This window comes from Cimex lectularius, unplaced genomic scaffold, assembly GCF_000648675.2.
Source record: "Cimex lectularius strain Harlan isolate CLEC.00 unplaced genomic scaffold, Clec_2.1 scaffold149, whole genome shotgun sequence".
Lineage (NCBI taxonomy): Eukaryota > Metazoa > Arthropoda > Insecta > Hemiptera > Cimicidae > Cimex > Cimex lectularius.
Genome location: NW_019392736.1, coordinates 365,241 through 387,393, shown reverse-complemented (window position 1 = coordinate 387,393; position 22,153 = coordinate 365,241). Strand labels below are relative to the sequence as shown.

The 22,153-nt window shown below is 31.6% G+C and overlaps 2 protein-coding genes across 3 annotated transcripts; one reads left to right on the top strand and one right to left on the bottom strand.

The window, feature by feature from the left end:
- Nucleotides 1-857: 857 nt before the first annotated feature.
- On the bottom strand, nucleotides 858-5,917 carry LOC106667972 (histone-lysine N-methyltransferase, H3 lysine-79 specific-like). The gene is made up of 3 exons (XM_014396318.2): nucleotides 5,460-5,917; nucleotides 3,816-3,858; nucleotides 858-3,393 (listed from the first exon to the last, which is right to left on the bottom strand). Exon 3 carries the CDS (start codon nucleotides 3,371-3,373, stop codon nucleotides 1,355-1,357), a length of 2,019 nt encoding a protein of 672 aa, XP_014251804.1. The 5' UTR covers nucleotides 3,374-3,393; nucleotides 3,816-3,858; nucleotides 5,460-5,917; the 3' UTR covers nucleotides 858-1,354.
- Nucleotides 5,918-11,165: 5,248 nt separating this feature from the next.
- LOC106667978 lies at nucleotides 11,166-21,753 on the top strand. 2 transcript variants are annotated; one of them, XM_014396329.2, is made up of 4 exons: nucleotides 11,166-11,361; nucleotides 19,572-19,718; nucleotides 19,802-20,090; nucleotides 20,179-21,752. In XM_014396329.2, the coding sequence occupies exons 1-4, from the start codon at nucleotides 11,343-11,345 to the stop codon at nucleotides 21,686-21,688; spliced, it is 1,965 nt and encodes a 654-aa protein (XP_014251815.1). In that variant the 5' UTR covers nucleotides 11,166-11,342; the 3' UTR covers nucleotides 21,689-21,752. The 2 variants fall into 2 exon arrangements, with proteins under 2 accessions (XP_014251815.1, XP_014251814.1); XM_014396328.2 differs by lacking the exon at nucleotides 11,166-11,361 and adding an exon at nucleotides 16,181-16,399 and having other exon boundaries at nucleotides 20,179-21,753.
- The last annotated feature ends 400 nt before the right edge of the window (nucleotides 21,754-22,153 follow it).

Sequence of the window (22,153 nt, the reverse complement as noted above, 5' to 3'; positions counted from 1 at the left end):
TACTTGTATCTCCAGAGCCACATGTCAGGATAAGGGTTAAAATTAATGGGACCAAAATAGAAATGGAATTTTTAAAATTATATCTTTCTTCTCTGCTTCTAACCATTTTCCAATTGAAACTTGGAAAACTGAAATTATGGTATGTTTAAAATGAAGTTAACATATTTGATTTTCTTTTTGACAGATTGGCATAAGTCTGAAAAATGTAGAATTATATGCTTGACTTGTTTGTCTATTTGAGAAAATTTGAAAATGGTTAAAAAAAAAAAATTTGTCTTGATTATTTTTATCGCACCTTTGATGTTTTTGTAGCAGCATCTATATAAAATACTATAAATGATATGTTTATTGGTAGAAAAAGCTGAAATTTGGCAACTTTAATAAAGTATTGGAACTATATTTGTTGGCTAACTGTTTGACAGAGACTACCCTACATAAAATAGAAATTAAAAATTTTTATATTAACATAGTCCGTAATGATGGTCATCTCTGATAACTTGATAACAACCATTTTTTTTTTTTTTCATTTAAAATGTACATTCAAGCTGCTTACAATTTCCTTATTTAAAATACAGTTTAATAACTGTGGCCAATACTGAAATAGATAGGCAAAGGAAAAAAATAGTTTAAACAAATGTAGAAATAAGGTATTTAAAGGAATACATGTTTTATATTGATGTGTGAATTCAATTTTATTATAAAAATGTTTATTCTTTACCAAGAATATGTAATTTGTAAATTACCTATTTAGAAACTCCATTAGTCTGGAGTATATAAACAATAGTATATTTTGTGCTTTTACAACACAACTTTATAACTTGCACCAGAACAATGAATCTATAAGAAATCAAGGAATGTGCAATCAAAACAATCCATGGAAAGAAAATTTATTAATCAATTATTTAAAAGGTTATCAAAATTATTTTATGGGATATGTTTTTGTATTGTTTCAAAGAGAAAAGTGTAAAGTTTCATTATTTTTTACTTATAAATGGTATAAGTTTCACAGCCATTGTTTCAATGCAGCAACATATCCCAGCAAAATAATCCAATAAAATGTCTTTTATTGTTTTATTTATAATTATTATTATAAAGTTATTATTTTTTGTTAGGTGTCACTATGAAAGAAAAATAAATCTAGACCTAAGACGTTTTCCAACCCTTAAAAAGGACTAGACATGATCAGTCAATTTTTATTTTGAATAAAAACGTTTTCTGCTGTAAAAAATTCAGTAACTAAAAATAATATGGAAAACTATTTACACAGCACAGCAATAAATAATATTATTGAAGGCACCTAACAAAGCATGGGTAACTTTTTACTGTAAGGCTGAAATGTACTGATCCGAGTTTTTCACCGCTGTGGAAATACATTAAAAGTTTTCTGGAAAGTTTGATCTATTACATCCATTGGAGTTGAAAGTCCCTCCTCAATTCCCTTGGTGACGATTTCTTTATAACGCCGCCTGTACAACTCTTCTCTCTCTTCTTCCAAGCTTTGAATAGTCTGTTCAAGCTTGGTAACCTGAATTTGAAGATTTTTGTGTTTTAGTACAACATCTTTAGCTTGTTCGAGGAAGGTTGCTGGCAAATAGTTTTCTACTCCTAATTCAGACATTCTCTTTTTAAGAAGCTCAGTACCTTCTAATTGCAGTTTTTTAATGTGACTTTGTAGAAACTCAATTTTGTACTTTAAACTTAAATTCCCTTCTTGTTCCTTTAATATTTCTTCATTCAGTTTTTTAATATAGTTTTGAGTCTTCATGGTTTCCATCATGTCTAGAAATTGTGTCTTATAAGTGCGTAGTAAACGCCTGAGTGTTTCGGGTACAGGTCTTCTATCATTATCTTCGTCATCAACAAGGAAAATTGAGTCAGAAGTACTAGGATTCGAAGTAATGTTCCAAGAGGCAAAACCAGCTGATGGATTTCTATTGTTTGAAGTTTTTTGACATTTATTTGTAATACCATTTGTCATGTTTTTTCTTTTAGTTGATCTTGAACAACGAGTGTTAGAAGTGCGAGTTGGTTGTTGACGAATAGGAGAGGGTGAGGGTACTTTTTGTGAGCATTTTCGTTTAGGATATTTTATATCCCTTTCCTTCTTGACTACACCATTTTTTTCATTTTTCCCTGTGAATGAATTATTTTGATTGTTTTGAGATAATAATTTGCAATATTCTGTCCATGCTCTCCTCGTTGTGACCCGTGGTGCCTCGTTATCTGAGCTCCCTTCATCAGAACTCCATTTATTGGAGACAGGTTTCTTTGGTGGTTTACTGTTGTTTCTATTTGCACTCCTTCTGCCGTTACTCTCGACACTTCCTTCACGGCTGTTACTGTTACTGTTACAATTGCTAGTTCTGCCCTGTTTCTTTGGCTGCGGCGGCTGTTTCAATCTTTGAAAATATCTCTCCAATTTTGTCCTATCGATGACATGCAGGTAATAAGAGACAGGCTTGCCTGTCCATGAAACCGATTCACACATTGGTTGCATTTCTGAGACATGCATTATTGTACCAATGTCCGTAAGATTTCTATCTGTGATCCGAAAATTTAAAGGGCAAAATGCTTTTGATGAAACAATTCTAGCCCCATCTTTCAAATCGGCAAATATTTGTTTAAGATTATGATCAACGGAAGGTCCAAAAGCAAAATTATTTACAAATATCAAAGAAGATGAAGTTATTTTTTCGCGGAATTTATCATCAAGAAAATCTCCTTTTATTATCTTATAATCTCCATAAGTCTTTCCAAACCAGGCCATCCATTTACGGAAGTTCTTGCTCATGTTCTCTGCATATTGTGAAGGTACGTCAGCTTTTTCAATTCCAAGACACAATTTACAGGACGTCAGAGCTGCCATTTGCAACACTACTTGGCCGACTCCAGAACCTAAATCTATAAAGATATCTTCTTCTGATATGCTCATGTGATCGATCATCTGACAGATGAGTTCAAATGACGTTTCTCCATACACTTCTGGAGAAAAAGGTTCATACTGATTCAGTTTATCTGGTTCTTTCACAGTCTGATTATAAACCTGAACAAGGATGTGTTCAAGAAGATCCCTTGAAAGGTTTTTTCTTATTACCTCAAGTGGAGGAGTAGAATTTGATAAATGCATTTCAGCTATCACTCCATTAAAATATTCGCACAAACTTTTGACACTATCATAACTGGTCGGGTTGTACTTATTGAGGATTTCTTCACTTAAAGCTAATCTGAGTTGTGGAAAATCTTCACAAACAAATCGGATGGTTTCAAACACTTCTTCAGCATCGTCATCATTATCCGGATTGAGAGATGATGGCAAAGGCCAATGAAGCACGATCGCACCTGCTCCAACAGGGCTATGAAGCCTTAATTCCATTGTGTTTTACCACTTGTAATCTGCAACAATATAACTTCAATAAATTCAAACTTACAACATCTAACTTGATCTATAGAAAAACCTCTTATAACTACTATTGTACATTGTTTTCTAAACTAACACATGGTACTACAAAAACCCCACTCCTTTGGAAAATTGGAAGTATTTATATTGAGGTAAGATCATTTAAGTTACAATTTTACAACTTTAGAAATCTGTCTAAACTACATATAGACTAAAGTAATTAGTAAAAAAAAATGATACTTCATATTTATTTTCCTGCACCAATAATACGAATAATCACTAATATTAGCCAAATTAAAAATAAATATATTAATAAATAAATATAGGAAATGTAACGTCAATACATTATTAATTTATTTTATAAGAGACATTTTATTCATGGATTGCTGAAATTAAAGCAGTAAAATAGCATACTTACAATATGAGATCTTAGAATACAAATGTCACAGTCTTTTGGCAGTCTGTAACACAAAGCAACGAAAGGAAATTATTAATGTATAAGCAAAATAAGCTGACAAATATTTTTGAATTTATATGATAGCTTATTTAAATGAAGCTTATAAATATAGTCAACCATACCTAAAGACTGAGATAACACCAACCCTATAAGTTATGATATTAAAATAGGGATACCACAAGTGTACTAAGTCAATTCCTTTACCAAATTTTAACAACAAATTTGAGTAAACATAAGTTGAAGGAACTGAACCGCAAACTTTACCAATGAAGCCTGTGAATAGTTTAAAAATTATAAAATACTCATAATGCACAAACTAGTTAGCTAACTGAAATTCATTCCGCAATGAGTACCACTTATGACTGATACGGTGATCACAGCAAACACATGATTGCTGAATTGCACCAATAATTAAAGCCAAATTACCACTGTTGATGTAATTTTGTCTTGAGAAAGTAGAGTTTATATTTATTGTTTGGTTAATACCATGTTAGAATTGTCAACATTGTTCAAATAAGTTCATGAAAATACTACCCAAAACCATTTTCAGTGGCTAATAAAAAAACCACTAAGGAGGTGAAATGCCGATATCGCTGCTCTACCACTTGAACTACCATGACTTCAATTGCCCATGCCACAAATGTCTTATTTCAACACCTGTTTATTCCAATTGTAAGCAAATCGCTGCTGGCCATTCTTCAACGGAATGTATTTAATTTTCTGGATGAGGTTCAAAATGGAGTTTCAGAATTGTTCTGTCCAAATCGAAAGAAAGATTTTGTGAACAAATCCAACACCTGGCCTAGAAATGGCAACTTTTTTTTAATGACCAAGTCAGAGACTAACTTAGGCCGGGACGGCCTCCAATGCACACACCGCTGAGGGATCTGCTGCCACAGCCAACCAAAGGCTCAACCATTCCTTTCCTCACATAAATAACATATTGACATACTCTTGGAAAATGTGGTTGAAAACCATTTACAAACAATTTATGGAAAAGAACACTCTCCCGGAGTCCGGGGCCAACCCGCTCAGAGAGCCCTTGTGAGCCTCCCAGCCGATGGAATTGCCTCAAAGGAACAAGGCGTCCAAAAGAAAAAGAAAAATTGGAAACAGAAATACAGGAAGCGTTACAATGAAATTTGACTCTTGCTTATAAAGCCATCCAGGATTCTGTAGATTGCTGTATTTTTTGTACTTAACATATACTTTGAATATTAAAAAAAATTGTCTCAAAATAAAATTATTTTTAAATTAGCAAGAAAAACGGGCATTTTTTTATGACTCGCATTATTGTTTTGTAGTTCCGAGCTAGTCTTTAGAAGTTTGTACTCACCTGTTGACTACAGATAAGGATCAAGTCCATTTTCCTTTCAAAGTTTAAAATAGTTAATGTTTATGTATTAAGTAATAACTATAATAGTTAAATTAGACAAATCAAAGTGAGTAATGGGATCTATAATTAACCTAGAGAGCAAAATCATCAAGATTAAAGAATTCACAGTTAAACAGAGGGAAAGGTACTAAAGTGTAAGTTTTTGACCAAGTTGGGTTGGACGTTGATTGTGAAAATAAATCTGATACCAAGTTGTAAAAAGTACTTACGTTTGGTTTTTCTTTGAGAGAAGAGCGGGAATCCCTCCGTTCACGATGCATTTCTGGCATAATTACAAGCCGTCCATTGCGTTCCCGTTAAATTGAATTTAAAAACAAAACAAAAATCACTTTAAAACGACAGATCAAATGGGGGAAAACAAATACCATATAAAGCTCGGAGTCTGTTTTATGAATTGTAAATATGAAGAAAAAGAAAGAAAAGTATCTTCGTGTACAGTGAGAGAGGCACTTTTCCAGATATACAAAACAGGACTGAGGGTCGATTTTCTGGCCGGGAAAAGCCGGCGTTCATACGCGGATACAAACGCCGTTCAGGGGGCTTGAAAAACTATTCAAAACGTACCGACTTCATTCACAGATTAACAAAAAAAAATAAAATCACCGAAGCCCCCATCCATCCCATATCCTTTCCAAGCCAAAACTCAAACCTCCCGATAATTAATTAATTCCCCCAACTGATTTTTTTTCTTTTTTTTTTAATCGGTCCCATCAGTTGAAAGTCGGAAATTTTTATTTATTCATTTTTTATTAGGCGAAATCCGATCGAAACTGAATTAATTCGGCTTTAAAAATGTAAAAAGATTATAGATTTGTAGTTTCAACTTTCGGTACTGCTGTGAACTCCCATAGGTATACCGACGGTAAACTCGACCGGCGATTTCCTTTGGGCCTTTGTACTGAGGATTTAACGTATTTACCATTTCATTTCTCATTTCTTCCAACACTTAAGATTCTGTAAGATTTAATTTCCTCTGACTAACTGTAAATCTCCATTCGTACGATTTAGGGAGCGCCTACGTTTGAACTGAATATCCGCCCTTTTCCCCCTCAAGCTCAAACTTTACTTTAAACTAAACTCCATTACCCCATCTAATTGCACAAGCGTTAAATTATCCAAACAAATGTACAAAGCACATTTTAGACGTACGATTTTATATATTGACTTATTTTGTTTTAAAAAAAACATTAGTATTCAATTATTTTTTACAGATATTTTGTACCTATACATTATACTCATACAACAATTTGTTTATTCGCTTAGAACACATTTAGTGTTCATTAAGGATGGAAAAACTAATGGTCATCGTCTCTAAAACAATTGTTTGCAACCATATACAATATACAAGAATTTTAATACATAAAATCATATTTTAGGAGCATGCTCACATATATATTTGCTTGTGGCATTCGCTAAATAGCGTGCTTACTTATATACACATGCAGTGTTTGTACAACTAACCTGTTTGTGCGGAAACAGCGAATATTCGCCAAATGCTGTGCGAGTCCTCAACTTGTTACCAATTGTGATGGACAACAATGAAGCTGCGGTTACTGTTTTATGTAGTGGCTGCAAAATCAGTCACAGTACTGTTGCCCCATCTTACTTTTGATGCGTGGAAAAACTCTTTCCGATTGATGTGATTTGGTAAAGAAGAGTTCCAAATTACTGGTTGATCAAGGAACTAGACTATGTTGGGCCAATCCATTCTTAACCAAAAGAAACAACGCTATGTTGTTCTTTCATTAATTCAACTATACTAGTTTAGGAATAGTTTATTATTGAAAAATAAATAGCAGTAAATAGAAGTATATACTTTTGATCTGTTTCCATGCATCGAAAACCTTGTTCTGATTTTTGTGATTTGAAAGAGAAGCGGTCCAAATTTTTGGTTCAGATTGAGGAACTCTGAGAATGTAAAGTTGGGCCAATAGAAATAATGTTATGTTGTTATTTATTATTAATACATCTATACTTATTAGGAGTTTATTACTAAAAAATAAATAGTAGTAAATATAAGTATATACTTTCAATCTGTTTCCATGCATCGAAAACCTTGTTTTGATTTTTGTGATTTGAAAGAGAAGCAGTCCAAATTTTTGGTTCAGATTGAGGAACTCCAAGACTGTTAAGTTTGACCAAGAGAAATAACGCTATGTTCTTATTTATTATTAATACATCTATACTCGTTAAGAATAGTTTATTGTTACTTATTGCTTTGAGTTCAGCTACTTCATGAATATTCGTGCACTTTGAAGCGGACAAGAAAACCAACAATTAGCTGAGCATGGCGAGCACTGAATATAGCTGAATATTGCTTGGTAAATAATCAAGCATCCGTCCCCACTCATCAGAGTTTCAGTGAACATTTACTCAGCATTTGGCGAACCCCACATGCCTGGAGCAACCTTAATGAATTTATGAAATGGCTGTCATCATGGTTCATTAGAAACAACCAGCTATATAAAGACCTACATGTTTAATGTAGGTACAATGTTTAATACATTGTCAATAGACAAATGTATTAAAAGAAAATTCAAGTTTTAAGCATAGGGAGAAAAGAGCCCTGATTACACCCTAGCAAAATCACTCAGACTAGTCTGAACAATCCTTGCAATCCAACATTGTGCACAAGAGTTAATAAAGAAAAATATGAAAGGAGCTCAGATTTATACATTTCAGACAGTCAGGCATCTATAAAGGCATTAAATTCATATCCTTTCAACCTTCTGTGTCATGAAGGTAAAGATGATAACTAACAGGCTGATGAACTATAAAAGGGGCACCCTCCTTTCACCCATAGGGCCAGAACCACAACTGGGAAGGTGTGCTAAAGTTGGAACTGCAAAAACGGTTGCCTTAATTACTTTTGTTTTATGACCTTAACTGCATTTATTTATTTAACATTGTTTTAAATGCAAATGAGAAATAAGGATAGGAGTATCCCTTTTTTTCAAATTTTTCACTTCCATAGACTATCAATCTGCTCATCGCCTTCAAATTGCTTAACATTCCTGCATTAGATAGCAGCAATCTTAATATCTTCAACATTAATAACTTAAAGTTTTAATATAAATTAAATTAAATAAATGTTCTCAATATCTACAACTTTTTCCCCACATTCCTTATCCAAATGTACCAATCATATTCGAAGTCTTCAAACACTCTCTAATATTTAGTTCAGAATTGCAGGGACAAAACTATAAATTTGCTTTCCTGGGAAATACGTTTTGCTTACTTGCTGACTTATTCATATCATCTGAGTTTTTAAAAATGACATGAATCATCTCCTTTTCCCCTATTACTTTTCTTTTCCCCATTTCTTTTTTTATCTTCTTTCTCTTTTTCCTTTCTGATTGTGGTTTCATCATTCAATTATAAATATTTAATGTCATTGCTCCAAGGATTTTAATCTCTCCATTTCTACCCTCCAATACATTCTTTGTCTATTTCCTATTAGAATACAGCTCCTTAATACCCAGACTACAATACCTATATTAAATTATTATAACAAATTCAGCACAAACTTCTTAAGTGGTTATCCTATTATGATATTCCAATTGACAACCTGCAGCAGCAACTAAATTTAATTTCACTTGAATCTCTTTTTTTATATAAACTTCTAAACAACAAGATATTCTCCCTTGAATTACTTTGACTAATAAATTTTCACATCCCCACTAGCCACCATCCTGCTCACACTTCTCCATTACTTGAACTACCACCTGTCAATAGACTCCATAGACTTGGAAATAAAACTGATAATAATGATATCAACTTTTTAACAACTCTCTCACCCATTTCAGAAATTCTTTAAAACCCATCCTCTAGTCACTATCTTCACTACCTATGTTCTCTTATATTCCATTCATTATATGTATATTATATATTCCTAGTTATATTCAAGTATTTTATTGTATTAATGTGATATTGATTTATTTTTTTATTGTTATTATAATAGTTACTTTAATCAAAAGTTTATCCTCAAATTAGTTATCCTCACCCATTAAGAATAGAATAGGCCATACGAGGTTGACACTTTTGGGCCAAAGCCTGCATGTGTGTCCAGCATGCAAAGAAACAATATCTTGATGTGTGCTACCAAATTGAAAGAAATGCAGCAATGCCTTGTCTCCATGCAGAGAGTGTGCAGGAATGCCACCCAATTTTAGAATCATTCTTGAGCATGGTAGCGAGTATTTGGATCTCCTGATATGATTCATAGAGGAAATTAGGTTGTTCTATTGTATATAGTAATAATAGTTGTGTATACCTAGTTTGTGTTGGGAGTGAATGTATTTATTAGCGTGAATGTGTTGATTGAACATAGGGGGAAGTACCCCATCAACCTCATTTAGGGTTAGTTGTATAATTTGTGTAAAGGGTGATGGAGGGATATCGAGCACTCCATCACCCTAATTGAATAAACAGTATGTAAATAGGAGTGAATGTATTTAAGAATAATTATTCAGAAATCATGAGATGCGGTCTGGTGTGATGTAGGTTTCAGAAAAACATTTTCTTTATCGTGCCAACGTTTCGATCTTTATTGAGATCATCTTCAGGGCTCAAAGTGTTTGTCTTCTGGGTACTTGTGCCATTCTTGCGTGTCGTGTTGAGAGTGCACGATTTATGAATAGTTATCGATTAACGGTCACTAATCACCACACGTATTTAAGAATTAACGTGAGGACGAACGAGTTTGGAACTGCATCGTTGTGTGCTGATTGACCTAGCTGTTGACATCATCCCCCAAAGCACAACCCCTGTGGCTAGACGGATAAGATTGAAGTCTGCCCTCAGACTGCCAATACCCAGGGAGGGTGGTTCTTGAGTCTGCTGGCAATTCACTGTAAATTGCAAAAGCTTGAAGTGTTAGGTATAATTCTGTACATATCTATAGATTTGAGCTTATATAAATCATTAAATCAGTGTAAGTCATGATTAAAACAAATTTTGGTGGGTGGTTCTCGAGTCTGCCAGCAATTTACTGTAAATAGCAAAAGCTGAAATTGTTGGTGGGCTACAAGAAGCAAATAGGCTCAACTCGGCACATTTTTGTATATTGGTACATACATGTGCTGATTTGAGTCTATATAAACCCAAATCCAAATTAATCAAAACAATTTGTCTGTTAATTTTACATATTAGCATATTTTAATTTTAAATTATTATGTCATTACTTAAATTATTATTTCTTATAAATTCTATAAATGTACTTTTCTATTCTTTGTATATTTGCTGTTTTATAATTTAATTGTAAATTTTGGTTTACTTTGTAAACTGTTGCTTTTCTACATTCTATACATATAAAAAAGGGTGTGGCTGCCCGATAAATAAATAAATATTTTAAAGAATATATTTTTTACGGGGGTTTGTAACGCAGAGCTTATATCAACCCCCGGGGTGCCTACCGTTGCGGCCGTCGACACCCCTATTATTATTATTTGACTATGTTTTGTAAAACTAAATTTATTTTTGAGCATGTATCTATGTACATGTAAGGGAGCTTAAAGCCCTATTTGTACGTTTAAATAAATAAAAGGTATCTCGGTTCACAACTCTTTCAATATAGAAATATATGAAAAACATTGATATTTCTTATAATTGTTATATTTACTTTGTTTTTATAGTTTTATTACGACTGCAGTATAGAAAATTACTTATTTTTCAGTAGGGCTTTACATTCGTTATTTCAATCAAATTGAATGCCTTTTTTTCGGGCCGTCTTTTATCAGAAACGTTAGCCTTTTCGGGCAGATGGCCGTGCGAAAGAAATAATTGGTGTAAAACCATTTAATGAATAATTTAGTTAGTTTGATGAAAGCGGGGGTGCGAAGGGGGTTAATCCTTTGGATGGGAGCGGTCACCCCTGGCAACCGACATCGATACAGGCTTGCGTACTCCACACACCCTCTCGGGTCCAGAGGCTGGGCTTTCCACCAGAAGAGCTGTTGGAGAAAAAAAAACCCACCAGAATTTACATTTGCGGACTTTCGGTGGGGGAGAAAGGAGTGATAAGGGCTCGACGGTATCGGCACAATTTTTGTATCGGTCTAAGCAACAGTTGGTGGAAATGAAATCTCTCGGCGATGATCTTAAACGGCCAAGGTAAAAATATATATAAAAAAAAAAAACAATTAAATTTTCACTCCAAACAAGCTTGTTTCTCTTGTGAACACTATATTCTAAGTTACTGCTTAATTTTTTTTTCGTTTTTGAAAACAGAGTTTTATGATTCAGTTTCATCCAGGCTTTCCCATATACATATGTATAAGATTTTTATAATTTTTACGTTGTAATTTCGTTTTTATTGTTCTTCATATAAATATATAAACTTATAAATTACTACTATTATAACATTTGAATAGTTCATTAAAAATGTGTAGTCTAGTTTCAAACCAAAAACGCGCAGAAAAAACTATTTTATTACAATTATTATTACTAATATTTTAAGTCTTCTTCTAATTAATTTATAAAATAGTAATACTGCATTTGAATTAAGTAATTATCTCTTTTTTTCTTTCAAATTTAATAGCTGAAAGTTAGTTTTATTATAATTACGACCTAGAGAGCTGGGCTGTTAAAAACATAATAGGATTTAAAAATGCTTTCAATCCTTATATACTTATTTGTTATCCTCAACATTTTTCATTTATTGTACAAATTAGATCTTGCATTAAAAAAAAAAATATATACATATATTAACAAACAGTCTAATTTCTATATATACCAGAAACTATAAAAATATCGATTTTTATTATTATTATTTATATAAGTTTTTAATGTTTTTGGTCTCTTCAAAGTATTATATACGACCACAATGGCTGAAAGTTAGTATGTTTAGTTTCATTTCAACGTGGAGTAATTTTTTATTAACTTCCGATTGGAATAACGTAAAATGTTTTCAGAATTGTTTACGTACTTTTTTTATATCCTCCAATTATTCTTCCGTTTACAAAACTAGATAATCTTAATTGAATAATTGATTAAAAAATAGTAATAATAACAAATTAGGCATCTAGTTACAAAAACGAAAACCACAAAAAGATCGATTTTATTTATTTCATTTACTGTTATGTTTTTTTTTCGAAGTTATTTCAACAATAAGGCCATATTAACCCCTGGATTTCGGTGTTAAAAAAAATTTATAATAATTATGATTAAATTTTAAAAAATTTCTTCTCGTTTATGTTCTATTTACAACACTCCTAGACTTAATTGATTCATTTATGATCAATATTTGTATTGGAAGTGAAAGCTAGTAGTTTTATTTTTATTTCGATCTAGCGAAATATTTGAGTAGCGACATATTTATTACAAGATGTCTTTTTAAAGTAAATTGTTTGTTCTTTATTGACCTAGAAAATTTGACTTTCCTTTCCAAAGCTATATAATTTAAATTGCATATTCCGTCCATAAACGTGATGTCTAGTTTTAAAACAAAATTTGTTCGATTCCTTAACTGAAGTTTTATTTTCATTTTGACATAGCCAAATTCATAATAGTTAATATATTACATAGTGTATTTCTAACAACATTTTTGTAGTTAATCTACAAAAATTGGCCATTCATTTTCATAACTGGAATAATTAACTCATTTAAAAGCCTCTGCACATTTACTCACGTTACACCATAACGTCAAAAATAAAAATGATTTTGTTTTCTTTTGTTTGTTCTAAATATATATTAGATAAAAAATATATATGAGATAATTTCAGTACTAGGTTCAAATAACACATATCTGCGTTTCTAAATTGATAAAAAATTGAGACTTTCTTGGTTTTCTTTTCCTTGGTTCGTATTGAAAATGCTTCTGTGCTGCCAAATATTACTTCAAAGTAAAGTAATTCTTTACATACTGGAAAGTTTAAAATCCAACTAACTGTTGAGTGTCACAGGCGGGGGTTACAACCACTGTACAGTACTTTTTCCAAATAATTCTCGATTAAAATACCATTGGATTAATTAATTAATTTTTGTTTGGAGAAAATAAAAAGAGATTACGAATTACTAACGTGGATCAGAACGAGTTTTGAAATGTTTGCCTGTTATGCAGAAATCGTGAGATGCGGTCTGGTGTGATAGGTTTCAGAAAAAACATTTTCTTTATCGTGCCAACGTTTCGATCTTTATTGAGATCATCTCAAGGGCGGTATGCCTGTTGCTTAGATAAAAAGCACAAATCATTTTTTAAAATTACTGCTATAGACGTTTTATAGCATGGTTTGTCCTGTTCAATCCGTTAACAAATAAAAATAAATAAAAGTTTTAATTAATCTAAAATCTAAAAAAATTTTAATTAAATAATATATGTTTTTAGTTGGTCCTAGTAAAACAAAGTAATTATTTAAATTGATTTATAAATTTTATGTAAAGCGTGGTTGAGATTAGTGTATCAGTGTGAACTCGAACCCACGACCTAGGTTTCGGTCCATTTTCTCATCTTCGGCCAATATGCGAGCTATGAAACGGGAATTAATTTATTGTCGATGTTGTGTTTGAGAAAACGATTTTTTAAGTGGAAAAGTTGGATATTTTCAGACAGATCTTGTATGACAAATTTGGCTAGTTATTAAGTTTGTTTCCATACCTGCTAAGCCATCTGGAACCAAAGTGAATCGCTTTGAAATTCAAAATCACACACACGATTTTTTTTAATTCGCCTGGAAGTGCTAAATCTAATTTTCATCGTTCTGACATTTTTCTCGACGAAATGGAAGACATAGGGGTTTTCAGTAAAGTTTTCCACAATTCAACCACGTAGTACAACAATTTCCGTGTAATTTTTTCAGATTTGCCACACTTTACACCACCCTCGTGGTCTGATGAGCGAAAATTCTTGATAATATATTTGTTATCGCTAAGATAAAACAGACAAATGGCTGCATCATATCCAGAGAAACCCGATGTTTGAGAATGTTAACACAATTCTTTATTTCAGAATTAAAATGCGTCTTATTGTTATTTTACCTTGACAAGTCTGAGAATAAAACATAAATTTAACATCACAAAAAGCATAATCGTAAGAGAGAAAGGATCAACGTAACATAAATATAGTATACATAAAACATCAAAACATAATATTTTCATACATATCGTTTGCGATAAATTAACTTTATATTTTATTCTTTCTTTGTTAGTCTGTAAATTAATAATTTTGGCAAGCTGAAATTAAATATTTTTAAAATTTTGCAAGGCAAATTTGGAAAAACGTCGTCATAGGGTCCATGTTTGAGCTGGACGATATCATTAAAAAGTGTCATTAAAAGTGTCATTAGGGCATTTGATAGGTACTTAATATGGTGTAATTTGTGTATTATTTTGTAGTTATGTTGTATAATGGTTACTGTCCGTTTCTAAAATAAACTGCGAGATATCGTGAATTTCCGGTGATATCTAAATTTTTCTCAGGGGTTCATAAGAATTATATTCTATATATAGAATATATCTTTCTTAATTGAACTTATTTCTTCAGAAAAATGAATAATAAATTTGGCTTTGCCTTTCATAATTTCACAATAATATGTGATTTTTAATACAAAATTTGACATCTACAAATATATATTTAGGGTAGTGTAACGAGTTTATTGATTTATTTATTTTTATCAGTAAAATATTTATTTATATTTATTCATTTTAATATTTGCTCTATTTAGCAACCGTAACTGTTCAGGCCAAGTATGGATTTTATTTAAATATTTCCTAGTTGTCAATAGCTACTGGTGCGATAATTTTCTACATTTCTTTTTTTAAAAATATTTTTTAAATAAATATTATCTTGCTATAAAGATTGTCAACCTTATCTGAAAAAAGATTACACTCAGATTTTCTTGTTCAATTGTGACTTATATGATTTTGCTAACAAATGTGAAGAGTTCCATAACTCGGCCAGTTGATTGAGGATTATTGTGCACATTCCACGTGCCACTCTCGTTCCACATAAATGTGATTTTCCGTTTTTAGGTCAATCTTGCTTCCCTATCTTTTAAATCTCCGACGGACGTTGTTTACATCAGTGGATTGTTTTGGACGATCATGTTGGACATGAGCGTAAGTGAATTCGACTACCTAGAGTACCATCGTGCACTCAAGATTGATTCTTAAAAACCAAAATTTCTTGATTGGTTTGGATGTCTAATTGGTTGATCCCGGTAGTCAACAACAAAATGCTAATATTGGTCGTACGGTCTTTGAAAGAGCGGGGTGGGTGATGACCACCAAAAATATATCTTACCTCCTTTATTCAATGGCGATTAAGTGTATTCAGCCCATATTAATTTAATATATCTATTTATTGATGGGATCACCTTGTGAACGGACAAATAGTGGTGTTTTCAGGACATATGGCCAATTGCTGATTTCTAAGGTTGAGCCATTTCTTGCACGAGTGCATCTGTATCAGTTTTTAGAACCTTGTCTTTTACTATGTTGTAGTAATATTAGTAAAGGTGTAGTGAACAAGTCTTGTGGGTTAGCATATATTTAATTTTTTTTTTTTTTCCAACTGGCAATCGCTGGGTACGGCCATATGGAGTACATTGGAAAGGACAGTTAACGTTCGAGACCACGGTTTTATTTGTTAGAAGTGACTTTGTAAAAGCGATTTCTTGTAAAGCGTTTGTTGAAATTTTAGTCCTCCCTTTACAGTGGAAGGTTTGGCAGATCCTTTGACATCCACGCATATCTAGATATGAATAGATTTGGATCGCAAATTTTTATGGACGGATCAGTAAATGAACTGAGCAAACAAAAACTTTTGTCATGTGCCTGTGTGAGTTGTACAAAAAGTTATCATTCGTTAAAAGGTTTCATTTTAAGGTACAACTTTCTAAACAAATAAAAAATTTCAACAACCCAATATTTTTTTTGAGAATGTAAATTAAGAAACTGGAAAACTATAGCAGCTGATCTAAAATTTAAGTATTTACATTTTTAAAAAAGGGTTAACCAAGAACAATAGTGTTTTGAAAACAACGGAACGATAGGAGTGGTGCACATTTTTATACCGTATATTATCGCTTCAAGATTATACACCACTTTGAGTTATTAAAAAAACCAAAACGAGATAAAGTAAAACAACTTCATGCAACTTTTCTCTTAAATAAAATGATTTCAAATGAAATAATAAGTATAATTATTGAGAGAGGTGAGTGCAATTTATTTATATACAATTAAGTTTTTTGAAATCATATCATTAAAATAAAATCTGTAAAACACCACAATACAAGTCGCTAGTTATTAAAAAACAGCCCATAGAAGAACAAACAGTAATTAGTACAACGAACGAAGAACAAGTAGTACCTTAAGTAAAATAAAAACAATATCCAATATTTTAACAACGAAATAAATGCCTGTATACAATAAATCTAGAATTTTAAAGACAGAATCGGAACATTTTAGTTTAGTGAGACTTTTTTGATTTTCATGGTGTAGGAAATATATTAACTGCGCTTAAATTAATTTCTTCTTAATAATAAAATACGATCGGATTTATTTAATAAACATGTTTCACTCAATTAAAAAACGTTAGGAATCGTTAAACGATCGGTAAAATAAATTGACCTGTTGTAGGTTTAACGAGGCGAAAGAAAAGCACCCAAACAAACAAACACAATAAGAAAAGAACTTCAAACAGTTTTTAAATGCCATATATTTCGTCAAATAGAAATTGACGAAAAACTATAAAAATTGATATCTACAGATTTAAAATCTAGCAATCTAATAAACCAATTAAAATTTTTTTGCATAATTAATTGTAAAACTATTGGCCAGGACACTATCAGAACGCATCAGCAAAGAAGATAACGAAATTCCGACGACGTCGGACTTTTTTTTAAAGAAAAAAGGCAATAGAAAATTAATTTAGCTTTTATAACTATAAAATAAAAACAGTTTCACTCAATGCAACATAATTTAGCACCGACTTTAACGTTGTTGACGTTTTTATTCTTTATTACACTCAAGATTATTTTAGAAAACTAAAAAAACACAAATTCAATTATGACAAAAACTCGGAAAATTTAGAAAATATACACCTTTGACCTTGTAGTTAGTCTATCTTACTAAAACTTTAATCGAAAACAAACTGAATAACACTCAAATTTCACGACTATATATAAATAAATATGATATTACGAATTTCAACTATTTAAATTATCATAAATCTTTATCAACACAATACTTTTACAATACTAATAAATCATAAAAAGGCCTGTAATCTAGAGTATCTAAATTCTCACAATATACTGAACATAGTACACAGGTCGTTCAAATCCCATCAACCCTCAATTAGTTTAGTTTATATAAGTAAAGGGTGATTGATGAATATCGAGTACTCCACTACCCTCCTTGGGTGAATGGATGTAAATAAGAATGCTTGAAATTAAAAATGAGTTATATAAGTTTAAAGCATTGGGGTTGAAATGACCTAGTTGTTGACAGCCCTGAGCCCTAACTTCGGTGGCAGGACAGATAAAACTGGGCTTATTATAAATCAAACACTGTTCATACCCAACAAGCACCTCATTTACAGTTTTATATGATTATATCTATGATAATTAGTAGTAGTAGTTCAAAAACACTACTTTTCAGAATTGCGATTTTAAAATGCAGATCTTTGATACAAGTATAATTATTGAAATGGAATTACCTTAGTATATTTTGTATTGTATTTATTAGTTAACAGAACAATTGAAATTATTTATTACTTAATTTTGTTTTGCCAAATGCACTTTTTTAAAAATATTATCTATAAATTTAGCCCAGGTTTGTAATTTTATATTTTATATTATGTAAAAGGAAAATACATTTCCACCGACGATCCTCCCAATCATGGTTGTCATCTTTGATATTACTCTCCATTTCCTTTTTGGGAAAGTTATTTCTTTTTGTATGTGTTTATAAAACAAGACGTAATAATAATCTAAATGTTTAAGGTTTCTAAAAAAGCACTTAGCTTTTAAAAGGAAGTGGTTTTGACTCAATCAATTTCATATATGCATTCTGTTCTAAAACTTACTGGAATATGCAAGTTACGTTGCCCTTTTAACAATAAGGTTTTATATTATTTATCTATTAGTTAAGAATTATACTTCGTAATATTATCTATTGTAGATAGCATAATCAACTCTTCGGAATGTGCATTTGAACACAATAAACCCCTTCTTTTTCTCCTCTATAAAAACTCCAGGAAATTCCATAGAGAAGACATTACATTATGAGCATTATGCCCGATGGTAACTATTGTTAATCCCCAATTTTAAGAGAGTTCTCCTAGCTTATGCATAAGGAGGAAAGGTTCTCTCAAGCAAACTATATCACACTCAAATAAAGTTTTTTTATTTTTAAAGTAAACAACACACTGTCGTGGCTTATTTACATTTATCTCATTTGGCCAAAATTCGATTAATCCAGTTTTGCCCCAAAAATGCAGATTTGTCTTCTCTCTCTCTCTCTCTGTCTCTCTCTCTCCCTCTCTCTCTCTCTCTCTCTCTCTAATTAATTTTTTAAAAATTTATCTGAAATAATTTAAAAAAAAATTGTAAAATACATACCAAGTTTTTACTTTTACAACCAACAAAGACTGGTCTTTTTTTAACTTTCCCTCAAAAATGGTTATTTTTAATCTACAGTGGTTGAACAGTGTTCACACCTTTTGAAGTTTTACTTACAAATGTACAGAATTGGCAAAAGAACACACAGACACAACATTGAAGGAACATAAATGATGGGGTGAGTGTGGAGTTCAATCCTTTTTAAAAAAGATAGTTCCTACTCACATTAAGTTGTTTCGCAACAATCTGGATTTTGAGCCCTTTAGCTCATCGTCAGTTTGAAGGGTTTCCACAAACACGTCTTCATTTCAATTCATGTTGAGAGACGTGTTTGTGGAAACTCTTCAACCTGATGATGAGCTAAAGGGCTCGAAATCCGGATTGTTGCGAAACAACTTAATGTGAGTAGGAACCATCTTTTTTAAAAAGGAGTGCACTAGTAGTTCTGGCTTCAAATCCTGGCATAACCCATGGATTTGTAATTGTGAATATTATAAAGAAAGTATTGTAAAGGGGTTTGAAACCTAGTCTACAATGCTCAATGGGATGAAGCCCTCCTGACCAGCAATTACTTTACAAACTATCATATTAAAGTTCGAAATGTACCATTAGTTATTATAAAAGCATCTGGTTTCATTTTATTAGTTAATGATTATGAGAGCAGAATGATTATTGATCTTTAATTCATTGCTGTAACACTTTATGATTATTTATTAAAATGCTTAATTGTAAAAAATCTACAATTGTAGTCATGTTTTCTTTCAGGCAAAGCATCCATAAAAAATCGTAATCGATTAATAAGACAATTATTTTTTACACTATTGGTTGCTGTTTTCTGCACCTGGATCCTTTTTCAAATTGATCAAAAAGCTGCTTTTACGTGGATATATACAACTCCACATTTTAATCAAGGTATGCTGTTATATTAAAAATAACTTAGATTTTATTTTAACATGAATTAAAGATATATATTTCTGATATTTTTTTTTTTTCAGATGGAAGTAGTTCAGGCTTCCTTGTAAACACAAAAGGATGCCGAATTCATGATCTGGACCCTTTCGATCCTTCAATCAAATCTTACTTTTTTGATGAAGATTTAAATTGTGACAAACACAATCAAAAACAACTGGTCAGAGCAACGACTACTGATTTATATGTAGACAAAGAAAGAATAGATTTTTACCTAAATGCCTCAACAGATGTTCTCCATTGTTGTTACCAACCATTTTGGAGGGTCGAAGTCAAACCGACAGAAAAGTCACAACATTTTGACAACACCTATGAGTGAGTAGAATGAATTATTAATTTCAAAAATAGAATTAAGTCTTGTAATATAAGAAATAAGTAAACTTTTGAATAATATATGTTTCAGGTTTTCTGATGAATGTTTCCGGTTTTTTGAACCACTTGAAATCTCCCACGAGTTTGTCAAAGTCAGTTGTACTGCAGGAAATAAAACAATATATAAAGACTATTTTGCCTTCGTACAAAGAAAGAAAAACAAAAGCATCAATCCAAATGATCGATCTAAAGTGAATGTTCTAACAATTGGCTTGGATGCAATCTCAAGGCTTAATTTATATAGACAGATGCCTAAAACGCTGCACCTGTTAGAAGAAATGGGTGCTGTTGAAATGCTAGGCTATAACAAAGTAGAAGATAACACTTTCCCAAATTTAGTTCCTGCTTTAACTGGTTTAAGTGTTAAAGAACTTACGAAAGAATGTTGGTTCAATGCTTCAATGGAGTTCGATAATTGTCCATTTGTTTGGGACCAATATTCCAGCATAGGCTACCAAACAGGATTTGGAGAGGATTCGAGCACCATAGGGCTTTTCAATTATTTAAAAGTGGGCTTTAGAAAACAACCCACTGATTTTTATCTTAGAATATTTAATCTAGTCTCAGAACATGATATTGGCAATGAACATTGGCTCAACACAGATATTTGTCTGGGTAACCGTTTGACAATTGAATCGTTGTTAGACTCAGCTAAAAGTTTTGCTTTTAACTTAAAAGATATTTTATCATTTGGTTTTTTCTGGTCGAACAGCATATCTCATGATTACCTTAACCTTCCTAAACATGGTGACGATATTCATTATAATTTCATAAAACAATTGCAACACAATGGAATTTTAGATAAAACCGTTGTAATTTTTATGAGTGATCATGGAATAAGATGGGGAGATTTCAGAAGCACATACCATGGATATGTCGAGGAGAGGTTGCCTTACTTATTTATACTTTTACCAAAGTGGTTTAACAACGAATTTCCTCATGCTGTGTCAAACATCAGGAGGAACAGGAGAAGGCTTACATCGCCATACGATCTGCATAAAACATATCAGCACTTATTGGATTTAAAAACACTTACCCCAGAAGCTTTGAAAAACATGGCAAGAATTTCTGGAACCAAAATACGAGGTACAAGTCTGTTTTTACCAATAAGCGAAGAAAGGACGTGCAGTGACGCTGGAATCCCTTATAACTGGTGTACTTGTCATCAATCGACTCCGGAAGATGTTACCAATCCAAAAGTGATCGAATCAGTAACACATTTAATGATTTATTTAAATAATTTCTTGTCAGGATACAGACAATGCTCAAAGTTAACTGTAAATTCTATAATAAGAGCCAGGTCAGAAAGAGTCGCAAATAATGAAAATCGTACAAAACATATAGCAGTGACGGACTACACAGTGATTATTGAAACTAAACCAGGTGGAGGTCTTTTTCAAGCAACAGTCAGATTTTTCCAGCAAAATGGACAATTTAATGTACTTACGCCAGTTAGTAGGATAAACACATATGGTAATCAAAGCAACTGCATTAGTAATTACCAATTAAAACTATACTGTTACTGCTTAAATTTATGGTAGAAAATTTTGTAAATAATATATTTTTGCATTAAAATATATAAAAAACTTATTGTTAATAAAAACAATACTACATTCATTTAAAAAAAATATAAACTGTTGTGATAATGACTTGTTGTTTTTTTGTTTGTATTAGTCGAACTTAGACTAATTAAAAAAATGTAAATAAAGTTCCTTCTTTTTAGAAACATTTAAACAAGGAAATATATTTTTATACTAATCCATATTTGCTTATTGGTCATAATAGACCATATTAGTTATTCTTTTTATCTAAGGTTTTTCATTTCAACCAAAAACCTTAGATAGAAAGAATAATTATATGGCAAATTTTTATACCTTCAACAACAAAATTTTTATTTAAACAAAAATAAACATGAAAAAAAACCACTTATTTTACAAGAGATGTTTTATCAGTCAATTAACTTGTGGTAGTAATGTATCACTGCAATGATACATTAAATTTGCTCA